Raw genomic sequence first — 21224 nt, 5'->3', positions numbered from 1 at the left:
CATTCCATGTGAGCCTTCTAAAGAAATTTCAGGGACCCAAATTGTGTACCATACTGTACGTAAAGGCCCTCAGGGTAAGGAGTTTTACAGGTATCTTGTAAAATTCAAGAATCATACAGCATTAGATGCCAAGTGGATGGACGAAGACATGTTATCCGACCATCCACAGCCTTTGGATGTTTACAAGGAAGCTTTTCAGTTGAGGTCAACTGATAGAAGCCGAGGGGATGTCACCACAATGTAAATATCCTAAGTCAAAGTATAGTTGACCATTTATTTGATCATAATTAAAGAGTCTTAAATGTGTTAATCATGGTCAAAGAGTTATTTTAATGTCAAAGGATTGACTAAGGTCAAAGATACTTGACTCTAGTCAAGTAAACCTGACTGCGGTCAGAGAGTGTTGACTTCGGTCAACAAGACTTGGCATGCGCCAAGAGGGTTAACCCCGGTTAACCAAGATGTGCCAACTTCGGTTGGAGAGACTTGGCTATAATTAAGGCGCCTTGACCGTTGGTCAAAGCTCTTTAATTATAATCAAGAGTGTTGACTCCGGTCAACTAGAGAATATATATATTTATTTGTATATATATTTGTTTAGATGTGCTCATGTGTTCAGTGGGGACGCCCACCGTGACTAGAAATTAGTCCACAGTGTGTTATTTGCATGCAAAGCGCTAACAATTAATGGGTACCATGGTGGTGCGCTTTAATTAATTGTTGCAGGTACTAGGAAGGATTATTTTTCCAGCGTAATGGGAGCCTGACAAGCATCTAGGAGGCGGTTCGTGTGACCGAGAGCTTTGAAGACTCCAGAATAGCCCTTAGTGGCATGTAATAGGACTTAGTTTAGATTCTAGACAAGTGGCATGTTGCCAATTTGAATTGAGCTTGAAGCTCTTGTAATAAAGTGGATTATTCACGTTTTGTAACGTGGAGAGGTTTTCCAGACAGCTCTACGCTGAACTTCTGTAACAGATTTTCTCTCATGAATAAAGACCTTTGGGGGGGTCCAGCCCGACGTTTTGTCCTGGGCCCTAGTGCATCTTCAGAGAGAGGGAGTGAGGGAGAGTTTAGGAAAGCATAATTTCTGTCGTTTATGAGTGGTAATGGCTGTCTCTCACCAACGAGTCGGTTTCAGCTGTCGATTGCTACTCTTTTCCATTTGTGGCGTCCAATTCTCTCAGACCATCTCTTTCCTTGTCATCTCCAAGGAAAGAGATGAACCAATAGCTCTGATACCAATGAAACCCCGAAGGCTTGAAAAACCACTCGCTCTGGAAAGACATCAATTACACCTTCATTTGCTACGAAACCTCTTTCGTAAATATAGCAAAGACACTCTCATTTTCTCTCCCTCTCTCCCTCTCTCCCTCTCTCAACAGGTACACTAGGGCCCATGACAATTGTCGGGCTGGACCTCCCCGAAGGTTTTATTCATCAGAGAGAAAATGCAATACATGAGTTCAGCAGGGAAGCTGTTCATACAAAATCCAAAACGTGAATTAAATTACATGAGCTCTCAGGCTCCCCTTCTTGGCAACAAGCCACTTGTCAATTTCTACATTACTTTCCTAATTACATGCCACTAAGGGCAACTTTGGAGTCTTCAAAGAACTTGGTCACGCGAACCGCCTCCTAGACTCTTGTTAGGCTTCCGTAGCGCTTAGGAAAATAACTCTTCCTAGTGCCGCATGCAAATAACACACTGTGGACTAATTCTAGTCACGGTGGGTGTCCCCACTGAACACATGTGCACACATAACAAATATAAAAATATATATTTATTCTCTGGTTGACCGGAGTCAACACTCTTGATTATAATTAAGAGGCTTTGACCAAGGGTCGAGGCACCTCAATTATAGTCAAGTCTCTCCAACCGAAGTTGGTACAACTCTCCAACCGAAGTTGGCACATCTTGGTTAATCGTAGTTAACCCTCTTGGCGCATGCCAAGTCTCGTTGACCGAAGTCAACACTCTCTGACCATAGTCAGCTCTGTGGTTCTCTGGTTAACCGCAGTTAACCCTCTTGGTAATGAACCAAGTCTTCCTGATCGAAGTCAGGTTTACTTGACCAGAGTCAAGTATCTTTGACCATTAAAAGAACTCTTTGACCATAATTAACACATATGAAAACTCTTTAATTATGATCAAATAAATGGTCAACTGTACTTTGACTTACGATATCTACATTGTGGTGACACATGCTCAAGACTATGGGGCACATGGCTAATAGCTTTTGGGGGATGTCCATGTTTGTGCTGTCTTCTTACTGCAGTAGTAACATGCAAAGCTGACCTTTTTCAGCCTGAAGCAAATGGAGGTCAAAGATTTACCTGTTGCATCCAATGCCCCCTCCATGTTCTGCCAAAACAGGTTCAAACAATGTGTTTGAATATTTTGTGGTCAAGAGGTTGGACTTAGGTGTATCTAGTGACAGGGAGACATTGTGGGACCATGGTTACATGATTCCTAGCAGGCCTGATTTGTCTGAGGGATTAGAGAAACTTATTGAGTTGTTTGAGTCCAAATACTGCAGCTATAATGAAGATGATTTTCAGTTCTTCACATTTGGTAAGGACAGCATAACTAGAGATGCAATGCAAAGACAGCTCATTGAACCACTCATTGAAGCTACCATATGGGGTATATGGCAAAGCAATCAATGCTTCCCATGTGAAGGAAGGTGGACAGCAAAACACAATGTGTTGTGCAAAACAAAAACCATGGGGACAGCCAGAACTTATGTGATTATGAAGCTTTGTGATGATGATCTTGCCAAGATGGATTACCACGAACACCCAAGGCAAATGAATTTATCACATTTCCTTTTGACCTTGGTGGCAAGCATGATGGAGTATGTCCTATTTACAGCCTATTTACAGTAGGGCCTTGGTGCCTAACCATCACCTCAAAATTTATACTAGGCATCTAAAAATGAAATGCTCCTCCGACTCGATCTCCTAGTAGATCATACAAGGTGCATATGCACCTCTCCCTAGGTACTCCCTCAGCTTGGTGAGGAGTCGATGCGAAGATACTCGAAACTGCCCAATAGCGATCCTCAGTGAATGGGGAAGATGAATCCGAGTATATACAGGAGGATCAATAAAGCCCTCCACCAAAATGCGTAGGTAGTGATCTCTGTAGAAGTTAAGCTTCACAAGAAGTTCACTCGGTTCCAACCAGTTTTCTTGAATGTGTGTAGCTGCAAGAGGTCCTCGTGTATGACCTGGTTACCCTCGTGATACCCAAGTGGGAGAAATGGCACATCAATGCTATACTGGAAGGAAGGAAGTCTATCCATGTGAAGCCCTAATCTCTCGAACCACCTGTCTGCACGTGCATACTAGCATCTCTGGTCACCCGCAGCTGCTAGGGCCATAGACCAAAAGGAAGGAGAAGGGATAGAAGAGAGAGGAAGAGGTGGGGAAAAGAGAGAGAGAGAGAGAGAGAGAGAGAGAGAGAGAGAGAGAGAGTCTATTAATGTCCACAGGAGACCAACAAGTCTATGGGACAGCAAAAAAACCATCTCATACACCTACTTTAGAGAGGGCACATTGCAGCTCAAGGGAGTGCAAAAGCAACCCCAAGTATTTAGAGTACCTACATAATAGCCTGAAAGAGTAATCAGCCATACATCAATTTGAGATTGAGAGTCTTTTGGTTTGGATTTAAACTCTTTGATTAGTGCTACGCCGTCATGGTAAACTAGCCATTTTCCATCCTTCCTAACAGCCCTGGCTTTAGCTAATTCCGTTGCCTTATTCTTCAATTGAGCTCGTGTAAGTTCCTCAGCTATCCATATCTTGGTCCCTTTCAACTTGTAAGATTGTCAAGAAGCTTGATCCATAAATCTCGCGACTTAAGTGTAAGGATGGCATGTCCTCTGGAGTGCCGGATATTAGTTGCTCCATCGTCATCATCATCATCATCATCATTATCATCATCAACCTTCCATTCAATATTAAGCATGGCTGCTTTGACATGTGCTAAGGTCTCACTGAAAGAGTCATCATCTTTGAACCATCCTTCAGGGAGCCCCCCCACTCTAATCTTCAATGCATTATCATGTCTGGCTTCGTGTTCTTTGATCTCTTCTTGGATATAAATCTTGTTTACCTTTTTGTCCAACTCCTCAATCACTTCTTTCTTGATTGATTGTACTTCAGTACGAACCATATCTTTGACTGTAGAGACTAGTTAAGGAGTAGGAGGAGAATTCTTACACAAGTTCACAACCTCAACAATTATTCCCTACTCAAACCTTACCTCTCTGCCATCTCAAGCCTTAACTCTTTGAGTGCTTGCTGCAAATAATAAATCTGTTCATGTTGCCCAATGATGGGCCGTTTGGACCCTTCTTGTTGGTAATTGCATGCATACGGAAAGGGTGTCATGGCTGCAACTGTAGAGTACCAAGTCTTGATAGTTGAGGTTGATGGAGTTGCGGGGGATTTGGATTAGAGGGTAGGCCATTCCATATTGGCTATTTCTTTAGAACCCCCTAGCTGAACCTAACCCCCGGGTTGGGCTAGGGGTTTAGCCTAACTCTGGGTTAGAGACCCTAGGAGCTTGCTGCAAGGTGAGCAGGTGACCAAAGAACAAGTGACCAACGAGGAGCAAACTGCTGCTGGCGGCGGCTGCAATGCTAGTGGTAGTTCTGCTTTGGCGGGGCTATTGGCTGGCTGCTAGCAGCTCAGCGAGCTCCGTTGCTAGCTGCAGCTAAAGTGGCTGAAGGCTAAAAGGGCAGGCAACAAGAGAGAGACTTTTGGGAGAAGGAGAGTGTAGGCAGCAAGTAGGAAGGAGGAAGGAGGAGAGTAGAGAGGATTAGATGTCACATCAAAACTAACTACAAAGGGTAGGAAGGTGGACTTATATAGTCTCCCTCCACACACTCTCCTTTTTGCCCTCTCTAGGCCAAAACATCCCCTAGAGAAATTGGCCTAACCCTCACTAACTTGGCCCAATCTTCCTCAAAAACAATTTTGTCCTTACTATGAGATCCGAGGGCGCTACTTCTATCTCTTCGAAGACAACTCCAGGATGCTATCCCGCTCTCTTTTGCGGACCAAAGATGTTTGGCCGCTTACATTCATGAGACGGTCAGGCACTGAGAGTGCTTACTTAGATCATAGAGACAGGGACGGGGCACACTAGCAGACTCTTCTCAGATCATGATCACTGAGTTCTAGCCGGACCACCTAGGTTCTCGTCCCGTGGGCCTCCAACATGGACGTAATTTAGAGCTAGAGGCTCGACACACCTAGCAGAGGGTAGATACACACTTGGGGACATTCCCTCCATGTTCAGGGTTGGAGCGCGACCAACAGGGGTCACCATAGCCGTCGTCAGACGCAGAGCCACTGCTAGGAGACAGCGTACGGCCGTGCCCCACAGGTAGTCGACAACACTCTTATCTCTGATTTCATGTTACCACTCCCCCATTGTCCTTGAGAGGGAGGGGGGCTGCAGTTGTGATACTGGACCGGACCTTGCCATGTACTCTGATGACATGTAATGGTAATGAGGATAGAGATGACCATAGTGGTCTTAATATTGACATGATGTTGTATTATGAATATGTGACATTTTAGTTTGTATGGGTGTTGATGCTCGTTTAGTAGCTCTAGCCTTTCAGCTTATTTTGTATCAGGTTTCTCATACTCTCATAGACCCATTGGTCTTCCGAAGACTTAAATAAACTTTCTTTCTTTCTCACCCTTCCTCTCCTAAATCCCTCTTTCTCTAATCTGTCCCCTACCCCTTTTCTTCATTATCTGTGTTTGTTTTTATAGAATTATAACTGCAAGCTTGTGTCCCTTCTTTTTCTAAATCATGGACAATTTTCATATATAGCTTTATGGTATTTTGTTTTTATCTCGGTTTTCGTGTGTTAAGGATGCAATGAGGAGAAGATCAATATCTGACCAGAAAAGGAATGACTATTGTTTTTGTACCTCAGGGCAGTTATGTTCCAAATATCAGCAACAAGGATGCATTCAGTGATGAAGAAGACATGGATACGGAGTTGAGAGATGGTCTCCAAACACCTGCAACCAAAGCAAGCCAGTCATCAGCTTCACGCAGGGGCCGTGGTGGCAGATCTGCAGCTACCAGGGGCAGGGGTAGAGGTTCTCGAGGGGGCTACAAGCAGACCACGTTAGATATGTCCATAAGCACACGTCCTTCCCAAAGGTCAAGTTTCTCTGGTGTTAAAGTTGTGAAAGCTGTTGCAGTACAATGATTTCTCGGAAGTAATCGTAAAGGTGGTTTATTTCTGGGTTTCCACAATGCAGTTAGGGGAATCCTATGCGTGGCTTCCATAATCAAAATACTAGAAACAATGATGCTATGAGCATGCAGTACGTGTGGTGTCTTCTTCTATCCGAACTAGCACACTTGCATTGTGGTTTATAGTGGCATTTTCGTGAACTTTTATGCTTGAAGAGAAACCCGTCAATTGTTTTGACAGTATGCTAGGATTATAAATATTTAACATTATTTTGAGAGGGTGACTGTCCAAGATGACAATGCCTCTCGTTATCTATCCATTCATCTAGATAGATTCTCTCTCTCTCTCTCTCTCTCACTCACTTTTTTTTTTTTTTTTGGGGTAAATCCATGAGAGGTATATTATCAGCAAGATTTACATGAGGGTCTCAAAAAACAGAGAGCCTCAACAGGAAATCAAAAGCAAAGAGAAACTATTTCCAGGCATGACTGAGGAAGATCTCCTTGATGGCAAGCATCATAGATAGATTGCCGTAGGGAGAGTCTGAAATATTCATAAGATTGCAAGAACGGATTCCCAAAATATCTCATGTTGTGATCCTGCCATATGGTCCAAAAAGCCCAATATCTAACCCAGTACAAAAATAAAGAGTAATGGACCAAGGTTGTAGGAAGTCTGCCAAAAAGCCAAAAATGTTTCTTAAAAGGAGAGTTAGGGAAACGAAGGCGAAGCAACATGGAAATTTTGCATATGAAGGTCTTAGTGTTGGAGCACATCCAAAACAAATGAGGCACCGTTTCAGAAGGGGCCATGCATCGAAGACAAGAAGCAGATGCAATCCTTCGTTGAGCCAGAGTGACCCCCACGGATAAGGTTCCTGTAAGACAACGCCATAGGAAAAGCTTTTGCTTGAGAGGCAATTTGCTCCTCCATAAATTGCGGAGATTCTTTCGCCACCAAGCAAGTGATTTTGCCATATGCCAAAGAGAATTAGCATGTAAGTGAATCCATGGTGACGGCTGGAGGAAAGAGTATGTCGTGCTAACCGTTAGGTCAAAAAGAGTAACAGGACGAGAATTTGAGCCCACCGGGTATAACTGCCAATCGTGTAATCGGTCCCTGTTAGATAAAGGAGGGATGGGAAGAAAAGGCTGCAGCAATTCAGCAATTTTTTGCCAAATAAATCTGTGATGCATGGCTAGTGGATAAGAAGCCATGGCTTGAGGGAAGGAAAGCATTTGACCAGTAGCATCAACAACGTCATTTATACACCTGATCCCCAATTTGCTGAGATTATATGCCCGAATCGGCTCTTGGAGGGCCAATGGAGGATCAAAAACAGCACTCCAGTAAATACTTTCTTGCCGAAGGGAATTGGCATGAGACAAAACGGAAGGGGCCCAATGAGCATGCGAAGGAACCTGTTTCCAATCGCTAATAAGTGAAGTAGCAAAAGGGCAACCCGGGATAGAGCCTACAAATCTGCCCAAAATGACCTCCCAAAAATCAGTGATCCATGCACCATGTGCAGTAGTACGTAAGGACGTGCACATGGTTGCAAGCATATGGGTCCATGGCTGCTTCTGACGAAAAAAGGTGAGTAGAAGAGGAATTTTCCTGGCCAAGACATGGTGCGCAATATTCAGCACATTCAACCCACCGTGCATCCTTGGGGAACAAACTTTTGCCATCCTCATAAGTCTTATAGCTTTAGCAGAAGACTTTGTTTTCCATAACAATTCCATAGCATGAGACATAAAGGCAGAAATGTCTTGAGAAGTCCAATGCATCAAAGGCAAATAATACTGAACATAAGCCATGATAATCGACTGGACAATCCGGAGCCTAACGTGGAGTGGCCAAGTGGAGAGCTTCCAATAATGGAGTTTGGCATGAAGCTTGTCAAAAATCCACTTTAGCTGTTGTTTCCTAGTGATGTGCCAGCCAATAGGGTGACCAAGATGGCGGACCACATCATAGGGCTGCATAATGTGCCCAGGCCATAGAAGAGCATGCCAATCATATGAATGCAAAGGTATGAGGCTAGATTTATCAAAATTAACATTCAGGCCAGCAGCCAAGCCATATGAAGAAAGAGTGTCCATAATAGTCTTCAACTGCTGTGGAGAATTATGTTGCATAAAAAAAGAATCATCTGCATAAGCCTGAGCGATAAAGGAAGGGGCTCCATGAATCTGAAGACCAGTGAGAAGACCTTGTGCGGTAAGATGATCCAAGTATGAGAGAAGTGGGTGAGTAGCAATGGCATATAACAGGGCACGCACACACACACACACACACACACACACACACACACACACACACACACATGCACGCACGCACGCACGCGCGCGCACACACACACACACACTCTCTCTCTCTCTCTCTCTCTCTCACACACACACACACACACACACACACACATGCACGCACGCACGCACACACACACACTTTAAAAAAAAAGTGAAAGATTTGATTGATTATATTAAAAGAATAGTTAGCTCAGAAAAGAGGCGTTAGAAAATACATCAACTGAAGATCTGAGTATAAACCAAATATACATCCTGATCTATCTGGCGAGTCTGCAAGCAATCAAAGAAAGATTGCTGCAGAGAACACTTAAAGAAAGCAAACAAAGAAAATTGGGATCACTAAAGACTTTATACTTGCGGTCTGTCCATAAAGTCCAAAGTGCCCAATAGCGAGCCCAAACAAAGAAAAGATGAAACTCCGGTTGCTGTGGATAAAAACCAAAGAGCTAGAAAAATTTCCCGAAGAGAAGAGTCGGGAATCTCGCTCGTAGCCTCTGTCGAAGAGAATCCAGAAACTGTCGAGAAGACAGGCAATGCGAGAATAAATGAGGCACAGTCTCCTGAGAAATCAGACACCGATGACATAAAGCAGGAGCAATGTGCCTATGGGCCAACAACTGTCCAAATGGAACAATTCCCAGAAGCACTCGCCATAAAATAACCCGTTGCCGAAGTGGAATCTTGTATGCCCAAAGTTGCCGCAGTCTTTTCCTCCACCACTAAGCTGGCTGATGCATTCGCCAAAGAGAATTACCCCTTTTTGAAACCCAGGGTTGAGGCAAAAGGATTTAGTATAGCAGTAATCTGAGATAGCCTCAAAGGACGAGAGGAGGACCAAAGGGAAGTCAATGTCCAATTCTCTAATCGATCCTGGAGTTCCAAAGGGGGAATCGGAACCAAAGGGGAAAGCATATAAGTGATTTGCTGCCACAAAGTACGATAATGAGAACTCAAACCATACCGTGTGGCTACCAAAGCCATCATCATGAATAACATCAGCAATAGTATTGATGCCTTTAAAAGAAATAAAGTAAGAACGGCGAGGTTCCTGTAAAGCAAGCAAAGGTTGAAAAACTTTGGACCAGTGAATGCTTTCAGCCCGCAAAGAATCACCCATCAGAGACTGTTGACCATGCCATTCCAAGTGAGACAGAATATGCTTCCAGTCAAGAAGCAAGGTGGAGACCATAGGGCAGCCATGCAAAGTGCCATCAATGCACCCAAACAAGAAATCCCACTGAGTGGGTTGCCAATGACCAAAAGCATGAGTACTGATATGTGTGACCAGAGATTGAATCATGAGAGCCCAGGGCTGATCACCTTTCAAAAATTGCAGCTACATTTTCCCTCTGTGAGCAAGGATGTGCACCTGGATATTAGTGATATTCAAACCTCCATGCATTTTAGGGGAACAAATTCGATGCGTCGAAAGCAGTCTGAAACTTTTTCTGCCATGTTTGGAATGCCAAAAGATTTCCATAATGACAGACATAAAGGAATCAAGATCTGCCTTGGTGAACATGATCAAAGGCAAATAAAATTGAATGTACGCCACAAGTATGGACTGCACTATTCGGAGGCGAACATGTAAAGGCCAGGTTGCCAATTTCCAATATTCAAGGTTTTTTTGGAGCTTCATTAGAACCCAATCAATTCACTGTCGCTGAGTAAGTCCCCAGCCCAAAGGATAACCAAGGTGTCGAACTAACTGAGTGGATGGGATGATCTCCCCTGGCCATAAGAGACTGTGCCAGTCTTTAAGATGCAATGGGAGTAGGTTAGACTTTTGAAAGTTAACATGAAGGCCAGTTGCCAAACCATAAACTGAAACGACTTGCATCAAAGCAGAAAGATCAGGCGGAGTATTCCTTGGAGTAAAGAAAGAATCAGCAGCATAGGCCTGATTAACCATGCTGCGATTTTCATCCAGTTCCAAACCATGGAGAGAATCTATAGCCACTAGATGATCAATGTATTGCAGCATAGGATGAGTAGCAATAGCATACAGTAAAGCACTAAGGGGACAGCCCTGACGAACCGAACTACAAAGAGTCCATTCTTCAGAGATGTCTTTAAAAAGAATACAAGCAACATTGCTATCCCTGTAGAGCCAATAAATAACATGCTGCATTTTTATTCCAAAGCCCAAGGATCGCATTGTTTGCGAGATGAACTCCCATTGAACTTTGTCAAAAGCTTTGGCAATGTCAATCTGTAAGAGCAAAACATCCTGCTGCGTGTACTTGGCATATTCAATCCCCACATAAGCATTGGCAATATAGTCCATGATATGCCTACGAAGAACAAAGCCATATTGAGAAGGATGCAGCTCATCATGCAGATAGCCTTTGATACGGTCAACAAGCATTTTAGCTATGATCTTGTCATCCAAGTATTACTGGGGGTTCCATTGATGTCTTATTTATTCAGGAGCACAAACTGGATTCTAGGGATTGTGCCAAGTCTGGCATGAGCGTGATTGGTCTCCAATCAGTGATAAAATCAGAAATCTGCCTCTTAGGAAGGAGCTTTACCAGTCCCTTTTTCCATGACAGGGGCATTTGCTGATTTTCCCAAGCTGAATTAGCCATTTGCAGCAGAGGGGATTTGAGGCTATCCCAGAAAGCAAGAAAGAATTCAAGAGTGAGGCCATCCCATCTTGGAGATTTCCATCTACCATAGGATTTAACTGCATCTAACAATTCCCTTTCAGTGAAGGGAAGTCACCATAGATGAATGCATAGTGTCTCCACGGATAATTATGCATGGCATCCCAAATCAACGCTCGACCATTGGAAGATTGAGGGGCATAAACCGATGTAAATTCAAATATTTATCCTCATCATCAGAGCGTCGAGTGTTGGCGGCTGCTCGCAGATGTGGTCCTATGTCGTCTCCTGGTCGTAGCTCTGCGTCTGGTAAGGGCTACAATGACCTCTGTCGGTGGAGCCCCAACTTTAAACAGAAAAGGAATATCCCTAAGTTTAGTCTGTGCATCAACCTTCTGTTTGAGATGTCATGTCGTTGGCTCTGTGTCAAGATCGTGGCGGGGCATCGTGGTGTAGGAGTCCGCATGGTCTGGCTGAAAGAACTTAGTGATCAAGCTCTAAAGGGTGATACCCTTTCATTAATGTCCCTTGAGATCACTCAAGTTCCATCTTCCTATTTACACCTACCCTTATCCTATGACCCATGCATCTATCATTCAATGCACCTTAATGCACCCTTCCCTTCCTATTGCCCCTAGGACCTAGACACATCTGTGCAAATCTTTATTAATAAAAGAAGTATCACATGTCCAAATTTGATGCCGTCTGAAGCAGCGGCTCCAGCTTGACTAGTCCTATCTACTCAAATGATCCACCGCCATAATAAATCGGTCGATGTCCATCATAAATACATATACATGTTACACCATTGGCATATAATACATAAAATTGTTTTAATGTTTACTAATCACGGATTAGTGATATCTCTTGTCGTGACATCCTCTATGTGAAGAGACCCGAAACTACCCAATAGAGATCCTCGAGGGATATAGGTGGATTTGTGTATATCCTCTGCTGTGATATGTAAAACAATGATCCCTGTAGAAGCTGAGCTTCACTGGAAGCTCGCCGGGTCCCAACTAGGTCTTGAAAGTGCGTAGCTGCAAAAGATCCTTATGAATGACTTGGTTGACCTCATGAGATAGGAGAGGGAACAAAGGCGCGTCAATGCTATATTGAAAGGGGGGAGTCTATTATTGTGGAGTCCCGGTTGCTCAAACCATCTCTTTGTGCGTGCAAACCAGCATCTCTGATCACCTGTTGCTGATAGCGCCATAGAGGAGGACAATGCTAGTCACGGTAATCTACTGCGTCCAGAATTGCAATCTCTGTACCCCCTGACCCAATATAGGTAGGTGATAACTTGAAATGCTGCATCCAGTTGTAGTGGAGATGACCCAAACTCAGTTCGAAGGATCTAGTGAGGAATTGGCGGCTTACTGCGAATCATCCGTGATAGCATAAGAACTTGTAGGTGCTCCACTCGAGTCCATTCAATCTCTGACAGATAGGCCGCCAACCAGGGCTGCCATATACTCGCGCTGGGCGGATCAAGGAGTCAAAAAGCAAGCCCTTGGTCTGCAGATCTTGAAAATGTAAGCGGAAGCACTGCCTCTCTAGTCTGGCCAATGAAGCGTATCCTCTGCTCAGTAGGGCTTGCACCGCCAGTCTCATAGTAAAGATAGGTTAAGTGAAGAGAACCCCTAGGTATGTATATGATGAAACAATCTCAACCGGCAACCCGTCAAAAGTGAATTGCTCCCTTTGCATAGCGGGGTGGGAGAGAGAGAGAGAGAGAGAGAGAGAGAGAGAGAGAGAGAGAGAGAGAGAGAGAGAGAGAGAGAGAGAGTTTATTAAAATCTTCGGAAGACCGATGGGTCTATGAGACTGTGAAAAACCTGATACAAAGAGTTGTGGTAGTGGAGCTACTAAATGAGTATCCACGCCAATGAATGCAAAAAAAAGCAAAATGGCAGTACTATGTCCTAAGTACAACATAGTCATGTCGGTAGTCGACTATATGTCAATCTCAGCATTAACATCGACATCATCATAATCATCATCATCATCATCTCAGGAACAGGACATCAGATGGATGAGGCAGTGGAGGCATGAGGTCAGTAATAGAGCGTTGTTGGCACCCTCAAGGGTGTAGTCTTGGTACGTCTCTGGTCGTAGCTCTACGTCTAACCAGGGCGACTGTGACCCCCGTTGGTCGAGCGCCGATCCTAAACAAGGAGGGGATGTCCCCAAGTATGATATGTGTGTCAACCCTCTGTCTGAGCTGTCGGGTCATAGGCTCCGGGTCACGGTCATGCTGAGGTCTCGTCTCGTGGGGGTCTATGTGATCTGGTTGAAAGAACTCCGTGATAGAGCTCTAAGAGGTATCAGTCAAGGAAGAAATCTGCTCGTGTTTTCGTGCTCGTGGTGTCTAAGCATCTCATGAATGAAACTAGCCAAACATCGCTTGTCTGGGTAGGAGAGGAAACTGACCCAAACCCCATAACTATCTCTAAAGTGGCAGTAGAAACGCCCTTGGATCTCATAGTAAATGGGACACCTGAAGATGAAATGCTCCTTTGTCTCCACCTCCTGGATGTCACACAGTGTGCATATGCGTCTCTCCTTGGGTAACCGCTCTGCTCTGCCGCTCTCAATATGAAGTCTGTGTGAAGAGACCCGGAACTGCCCAAGAGAGACCCTCAACGAGTAGGGTAGGTGAATCAGCGTGTATCCTGGTGGATCAATGAAACCCTCCGCTGTGATATGTAAGAAGTGATCTTTGTAGAAGCCCAGCTTCACTAGAAGATCACTCGGGCCCAACCAGGTCCGGAATGTGTGTAGCTGTAGTAGATCTTCACGGATAACCTGGTTGACCTCATGTAGGAGGGGAGAGAACGGAGCATCCATGCTGTACTGGAATAGAGGTAGTCTATCCATGTGGAGCCCTAGTCCCGCAAACCATCTCTCTATGCGTGCATACCAGCACCTCTAGTCTCCCCCTGCTACAAGTGCCATAGAAGAGGATAGTGCTAGCCATGGTATCCTGCTACGCCCGAAGGTGTAATCCCCATACTCCTTGACTCGGTATAGATACGTAATGACCTTAAATGCAGCATCTAGCTGTAATGGGGGTGACCCAAACTCCTCTCGAATGATTTGGTGAGGAACGGATGGCTTACCACGGATCATCCGTGATAACATGAGAACATGTAGCCGCTCCACCTTGGCCCACTCTATATACGACAAGTTTGGCCCCCAGCATGGACTGCCATACATCCCTGCTAGGCGGACCAAGGAGTCAAAAAGCAACCCTTTGGTCTGTGGATCCTGAAAGTGAGAGCGGAAGCACTGCTACTCTAGTCTAGCCAATGAAGCATATCCTCTGCTCAGGCGTGCATGCATCACAGGTCTCATAGTGAAGATGGGTCCGGAAAAAGATGACCCCAAGATAAGTGTATGATGAAACTATGTCAACAGGGGACCCATCAAATGCGAACCACTCCTCGCGCATGACGGCTCGAGATGTATTGAAGATCATAACCTTGGTTTTACCCAAGTTGACCTTCAAATCATGAGACTCACAAAAGGATTGTAGTGCGTCAAGGTGTCTTTGGAGCCCCTCTGCTGCCTGAAACTCGCTCATAAAGTGCCTTGATAGCCGAGATGATCTCTTGGTCATAACCCAAATCCTATAGGCATCGTATGAGGCGGGCTCTTAGAATGGTGTCAAATGTCTTGCAGAAATCCACAAAGCAACAGTAAACCCTCTGCTTCCATGCCCTCGCCTCCTCGATGATACATCTGAGTGCGAGAATGTGGTCCATGGTCCCATGATCTCGCCTGAAACCGGCCTGTCCCACTGCTCTGAGTCCTCGACACTCTGCAAATCTGCTGACCTCCGAATCAAGTACTGATGCGTAGATCTTGGACATGACATGTCCAATGATAATGGTCCTGTAGTTTTTCGAGCTCATGGGATCCCCTGTCTTGTGGATGGGTGAGATAGTTTTAATGGTCCAGGTGCATGAAAACCCCAAGCAAACAACTTCATTAAATTGCTAAGATCGGTGCTAGAGCGAGAGAGAGAGAGAGAGAGAGAGAGAGAGAGAGAGAGAGAGTTTATTAAAGTCTTCGAAAGATCGATGGGTCTATGAGACTTTGAAAAATCTTGATACAAACAAGCTGTGTGGGTGGAGTTACTAAACGAGCATCCACTCCAATGCAGAATGCAAATGATAAGTGATGAGTGCTACATAGTCATGTCAGAATGATAAGTGCTGAGTGCTCATGTCAGAATAATGATCGCCTACACAACACTAACATCCTCATCATCAGAGCGTCGAAGGGGATGAGGTAGTGAGGGCAAAGTTAGAGATAGAGGGCTTGCGGCTGTCCACGGACGTGGTCCTATGTCATCTCCTGGTCGTAGCTCCACGTCTTATAAGGGCTATAGTGACCCCTGTTGTTGGAGCCCCAACTCTGAACAGAGAAGACATATCCCCAAGCGTAATTGTGCATCAACCCTCTGTTTGAGTTGTCGTGTCGTCGGCTCTGTGTCACGATCATGGCAGGGCCTCGTGGTGTGGGAGCTCGCATGGTCTGGCTGGAAGGACTCAGTGATCGGAGCTCTGAGAAGAGTCTATTTAGTAGGTTTGCTCCTATCTCCGTGATCGAAGTAGATGCTCGTGGTCTCTAATTGCCTCGTGAATGAAGGCGGCTAAGCATCTTTGATCTAGAAAGTAGAGAAAGCGGGACAATATCCCAGAACTGTCTCTGAAGAGGCAATAAAAGCGTCCTCGGATCTCGTAGCATGTCAGCCCTGCTACTCTCGATGTGACCTGATGTAGGTAGGTGATAACTTGAAATGCTGCATCAAGCTGTAGTGGAGATGACCCAAACTCAGCTAGAATGATATGAAGAGGAATTGACGGCTTACAGTGTCATGACAAGAGAAATGATTATTTAGTTAATTAATAGTCATAAGAACCTTATTATTGTTAGGCGCCAATTTGATGGTGCGGTTATATCTTTGTATTTATGATCGATCAAGCAGTGTAAATAGTACTGCAAAACTATGTAACATTGGCCAATGACTAGTAGTAAAGATGTGCACACACGTATCTAGATCCTAGAGGCAATAGGAAAGGGAAGGATGCATTAGAGTGCATTTAATGGTAGGTGCATGGGTCATAGGATAAGTGTAGGTGTAAATGGGAAGATGGAACTTGAGTGATCTCAAGGGACATTAATGAAAGGGTATCACCCTTCATTGTGAATCCCACGTAGCATTCTCTCTACCACATTGCATTCATCCGCCTTCTCTCTCCCACCTTGTATGTAGGTCGAAATAGAAACAAGTTATGTCACGAGGGTGCTCTTCCCCATTGGAGGGCCAATTGGCATTCAAATTTTGCATGCATTGCACATATTTGCATTCTCGAAAAGTTTGGTTCTTCACATACTGCGAATCATCCGTGATAGGATGAGAACCTTTAGGTGCTCCACTCGAGCCCACTCTATATCTGACAAATACGGCTGCCAACTCGGGCTGCCCTACATCCCTGCTGGACGGACCAAGAAGTAAAATACAAGCCCTTGGTCCGCGGGTCCTGAAAATGTGAGCAGAAGCACTGCCTCTCTAATCTAGTCAATGAAGCGTATCCTCTATTCCCATATGCAATGAGTTCAGTGCATATTTCGCTCAGCCATTATGAAGTTTCATAACGGTATCCTTTACAGTTCCCCTAGTGAAGAGTGTGTAGGATGTGGGGTGGGATATGTGTGAGATGTCAGGAGCTGGCTGATTTGGGATATCATAAAGCATGTGTGCATAATTATGCCAGGCTTGAGTGTCAGTGAGTGGTGAAGGGGACCACCCCTCTAGAAATCTCTGCCAAAAGTACTTAGAGTTGTTACTAAACAGAAATTCAATAGTTCCTCCTTGTTTCAGTGGACGAAGTCCAGCTGCTTTCTACGTACCAATTGACGATACTCGTAGCGTCTTTGGTTCGTTCGGAAGGTGGTTTTTGGTTTCGAATTTGAGTTGACGGGAAGAGAGAGAGAGAGAGAGAGAGAGAGAGAGAGAGAGAGAGAGAGAGAGAGTTTATTAAAGTCTTCGGAAGACTGATGGGTCTATGAGACTGTGAAAATCGTGATACAATGAGCTGTGGTAGTGGAGCTACTAAACGAGCATCCATACCAATGCAAAATGCAAAAATGCAAAATAACAGTACTAAGTCCTAAGTACAACATAGTCATGTTGATGGTCGACTATATATCAGTCTCAGCATCATCATCAATATCATCATCTCACCATCGGCAGCAGCAAGATATCAGGATGGATGGGACAGTGGAGGCATGAAGTCGGCAATAGAGTGCTGTCGGCCACTCAGAGGTGCGGTCTTGGCACGTCTCTTGGTTGTAGCTCTGCGCCTAACCAGGGCTATTGTGACCCCTGTCGGTCGGGCTCCGACTCTAAAGAAGGAGGGGATGTCCCTGAGAGAGATTAATGTCTGTAGAAAGCCTCACAGTCTTACGGGACAAAGTACACAGTACAAAACAAAATCCTTACATCATCTGGATAAACCAGAGAGGATCGAGGAGTGCACATGGCAACTCAGCTCGAGCTTATTTTAGCACACATCTAAGTTGTAGTCCTATATCAAAATTGCCTTCATTACATCATTTTAAGATTGAGGGTCTCTAGATTTAGATTTGAAATCTCGAATTGATGCTATTCCTTCTCGGTAGACTGCCTATTTTCCAACTTTTTGTGCATCCTTGACTTTAGTGAGTTCACTATTCCTTTATTTTAGTTGAGTCAGGGTGAGCTCCTCAGATATACATATCTTTGTACCCTTCAACTTAGAGGATATTGACTCTCTCTGTCGTTTGTTGTTTAGGGTGCAGACAACTCCTTTTTACAGGGAATAAAATGAGCTTGTTTACTCAGCCTATCTATAACAGTGAAAATCTGCTCAAACTGACCAACCTTGGGGAAACCTGACACATAATCCATTGTAATGTATTCCCACCTTTTTGAGGAAATAGGCTTTGAGGAAATAGGCAAAGGCTGCAAAAGACCAGCAGTCTTACTCGTGTCAGATTTAATGCGCTGACATACGTCACATTGTTGAACAAAGGTCGAAACTTCTTTGCGAAGTTTAGGCCAATGGAAGTATCTCTCAATATTGTCAATGGTCTTTCTAATGCCTCTATGTCCAGAATATGGACTCGCATGTAAGTCACTCATGACTAGATACCGAAATGTTTTGGGAACACATATGGCACATCTCAAAAATAAGTATCCATCCACGATGGAATAAGCCTTCAAACCTTCGACCGCATTACGTTGAATCTTCCTATAAATGTCAGCGAAGTCCTCATGTAAAGGATAAGCTTCAACCATTGCTCCTAATGATTTCTCGTTAATCACAGAAATGTGATTAACTTGGGGCCGTCTACTCAAAGCATCAGCTACTAAATTCTCCTTTCTTGGCTGATATTCAATATGTGGTTGCCCAAAGGATTGAATATATTTAGCCCATTTGATTTGCCTTGAAGAAACAAATGGTTGAGAAAACAAGTGCTTGATACTTTGATGGTCAGTCTTAATCTTGAAAGTAGAACCATATAAATAATGCTTCCATAACTTTAAAGCATGAATGACTACCAGTAACTCCTTCTCATACGTGATATATTTCAATTCAGCCCCTTGAAGTTTTCTACTCTCATAAGCACTGGGATGCCCTCCTTGCATCAACACTGCCTTAATCGAGATACCACTCGCATCCGTACATACAATAAAGAACTCTTTGTCCATGTCCGGAAGTGTTAACATTGGTGCAGTGACCAATGTTCTCTTAAGCTCCTTAAAAGCTACTTGGTGAACCTCTCCCCACTCATACAAGGAATGCTTCTTCAACAAATCTGTTAGTGGAGAAGCAAGACGTGCAAAATTCTTTATGAATTTGCGATAATAACTACACATCCCTGGGAAGGATCTCAGCTCATGTATATTTTTGGGTATTGGCCATTCAATTATGGCCTTGATCTTTTTACGGTCAACCCGAATTCCCTCAGCCGACACATTGTGTCCCAAATACTCTATTTCTGTCTTGAAGAACTCACTCTTCTTGGTATTTAGAAACAATCGATCCTTCTTTAGGAGCTCTATCACCTTAGCAAGGTGATCCTTATGCTCTTCCTCATTCTGGCTTAAAACTAAAATGTCGTCAAAGAAGACTATGACAAATTTTCCCAAGTAGGGTCGCAAAACCCTTCTCATCAACCTACTAAAAGTGGCTGGAGCATTAGTTAGGCCAAAAGTCATGACCAAAAACTCATAATGTCCAGTGAGTGCGAAAAGCAGTCTTATGTTCATCCCCAGCTTTCATACGAAGTTGATGATAACCAGATTTCAAATCCAATTTGCTAAAAACTTTAGCACCCTTAAGCATATCCAATAAATCATCCACTCTTGGAATTGAATATCGGTTCTTAATCGTAATTTTATTCAAAGCACGGTAATCTTTACACATACGATATGATCCATCCTTCTTCTTGACCAATAATACAGGTGCTCCAAATGGAGAACTGCTTGGTCGAATCATGCCTTTTTGCAATAGATCTTCAATTTGTTTTTCTACCTCCTCCATTTCTATCCTGTTCATCCTGTATGGGGTCTACATGGAGGAGAAGCTCCTAGCTCTAAGTCTATGGCATGATCATCTTCTCTCTCCATAGGCAATTCGAATGAGTCATCTCTTGAAAATCAATCCTCATAAGCTCTAAGGAACTCATTTCTCTTCCGATCTTCTTTTGAGATATAAAGATCTCGTGAATCTCGTATATACACAAGATTACAATCTACCCCTCTTTTTACCAATCTTTTCGCTTGGGTAGGAGTAATCAATGGAATTGTATACACGTCCTGATCTCCTACAATCCTTATGTTTTCATCCTTATGTACAAAGCAACAATGATGAGTATGAGGATGAATAGCAGGGTTAAAATCATACCGCCATGGTTTACCTAGAATCATGTCAACGTCTAGTAAAGGAGCTGCTAGAAAATCCCTTCAATCTCTATATTTTTGTATACGAAAAGGAGTATTCCATACTATGGATGTGTCTTCTTCATTGTGTCCCCTAAAAGCTCTTGAGAGCAACATCTTTTTTATAGGTTCTGGTTTCTGGTTTAAGATGGACTAATTTTACCAATCTATCACTCACTAAGTCATAATTACATCCATCGTCTAGGAGAACCACTATTCTCTGTCTATTCACGAATCCATACACCTCAAAAAGATCATGAGGCCCAAAGGTATTGGCTGAATGGACAGCATTCACTATTGGCTCAATAGTCACGGTAGATTTCGAGGGTGACAAGGTAGAAGCCTCACCCTCTTGCTTGGATGTGTTGGCTTTCACTTTTATTGAATTCGTCTTGGCAATCTTAGCCAAGAGAATGGGACACTTATGCCATACATGCCCTGGCTTATGTTTCTTACACCCGAAACATTTTGCTTCCTTAATCAACTTCCTCTTCTCTTCGTCCGTCATAGAAGGAAATGGCGCCCATCCAGGACGTGATTGGCTGTTCACATTCCTTACAAGAGCTTTACCCTTCCCTTTATTATTCTTAAACCGGTTTGGTTTCCTAAAAGTGGGTATATTGTTGGTCTTAGATGATGAGCCACCCTCCTTATTGAAGGGTTTATGAGGATTCAATTTCCTCTCGGTTATTTCAGCCAGCTTAGTCAAGTCCTTAAGCGTGGTCGGGTTAAACATTTCAACCTCGTACCTTAATTTTAGGCTTAAGGCTGCTAAATACTTCTTTCTCCTATCTTCCTCACTCTTTTCGGGTAACTCTAGAGAGAGTTTTCAAAATCTGGCTGTAAAATCTGCATTACTCTCATTATCGAACTGCCTAAACCTCTCCCAACGAAAGGTTAGGTTCTCTTCATGCCTAGTTGCTCCATGAACTTAGCCCATTCATGAATAGGCTCTTTTCTTGTTTGTGACAAAGACCACCACATTAGAGCATCCTTCTGCAGATGCAATGTGGCCAGAGCAAGCTTCTCTTGCTCGGTCTTGTCTTGATGGGCAAAGTATAGCTCAAAA

At 43.9% G+C, this 21224-nt stretch overlaps 1 protein-coding gene across 6 annotated transcripts in view; it reads left to right on the top strand.

The window, feature by feature from the left end:
* The window catches only part of MRE11 (DNA repair and meiosis protein (Mre11)), a 154643-nt gene that overhangs the window by 116764 nt on the left and 16655 nt on the right, over window positions 1–21224 (top strand). For all 6 annotated transcript variants that reach the window (XR_015543885.1, XM_087400837.1, XM_087400839.1 and 3 more), the window contains one exon: window positions 5967–6199. Coding sequence is in view for 5 of the 6 variants with exons in the window: in XM_087400837.1 (XP_087256963.1) it covers window positions 5967–6199 (233 nt within the window). In the remaining variant the exon portion in view is untranslated. The remainder of the gene's footprint in view (window positions 1–5966; window positions 6200–21224) is intronic.

The sequence above is a fragment of the Dipteris shenzhenensis genome, chromosome 29, assembly GCF_047967505.1.
Source record: "Dipteris shenzhenensis isolate YYH24624 ecotype China chromosome 29, Dip_SZ_1.0, whole genome shotgun sequence".
Taxonomy (NCBI): domain Eukaryota; kingdom Viridiplantae; phylum Streptophyta; class Polypodiopsida; order Gleicheniales; family Dipteridaceae; genus Dipteris; species Dipteris shenzhenensis.
This window is presented reverse-complemented; position numbering and strand designations above follow the sequence as displayed.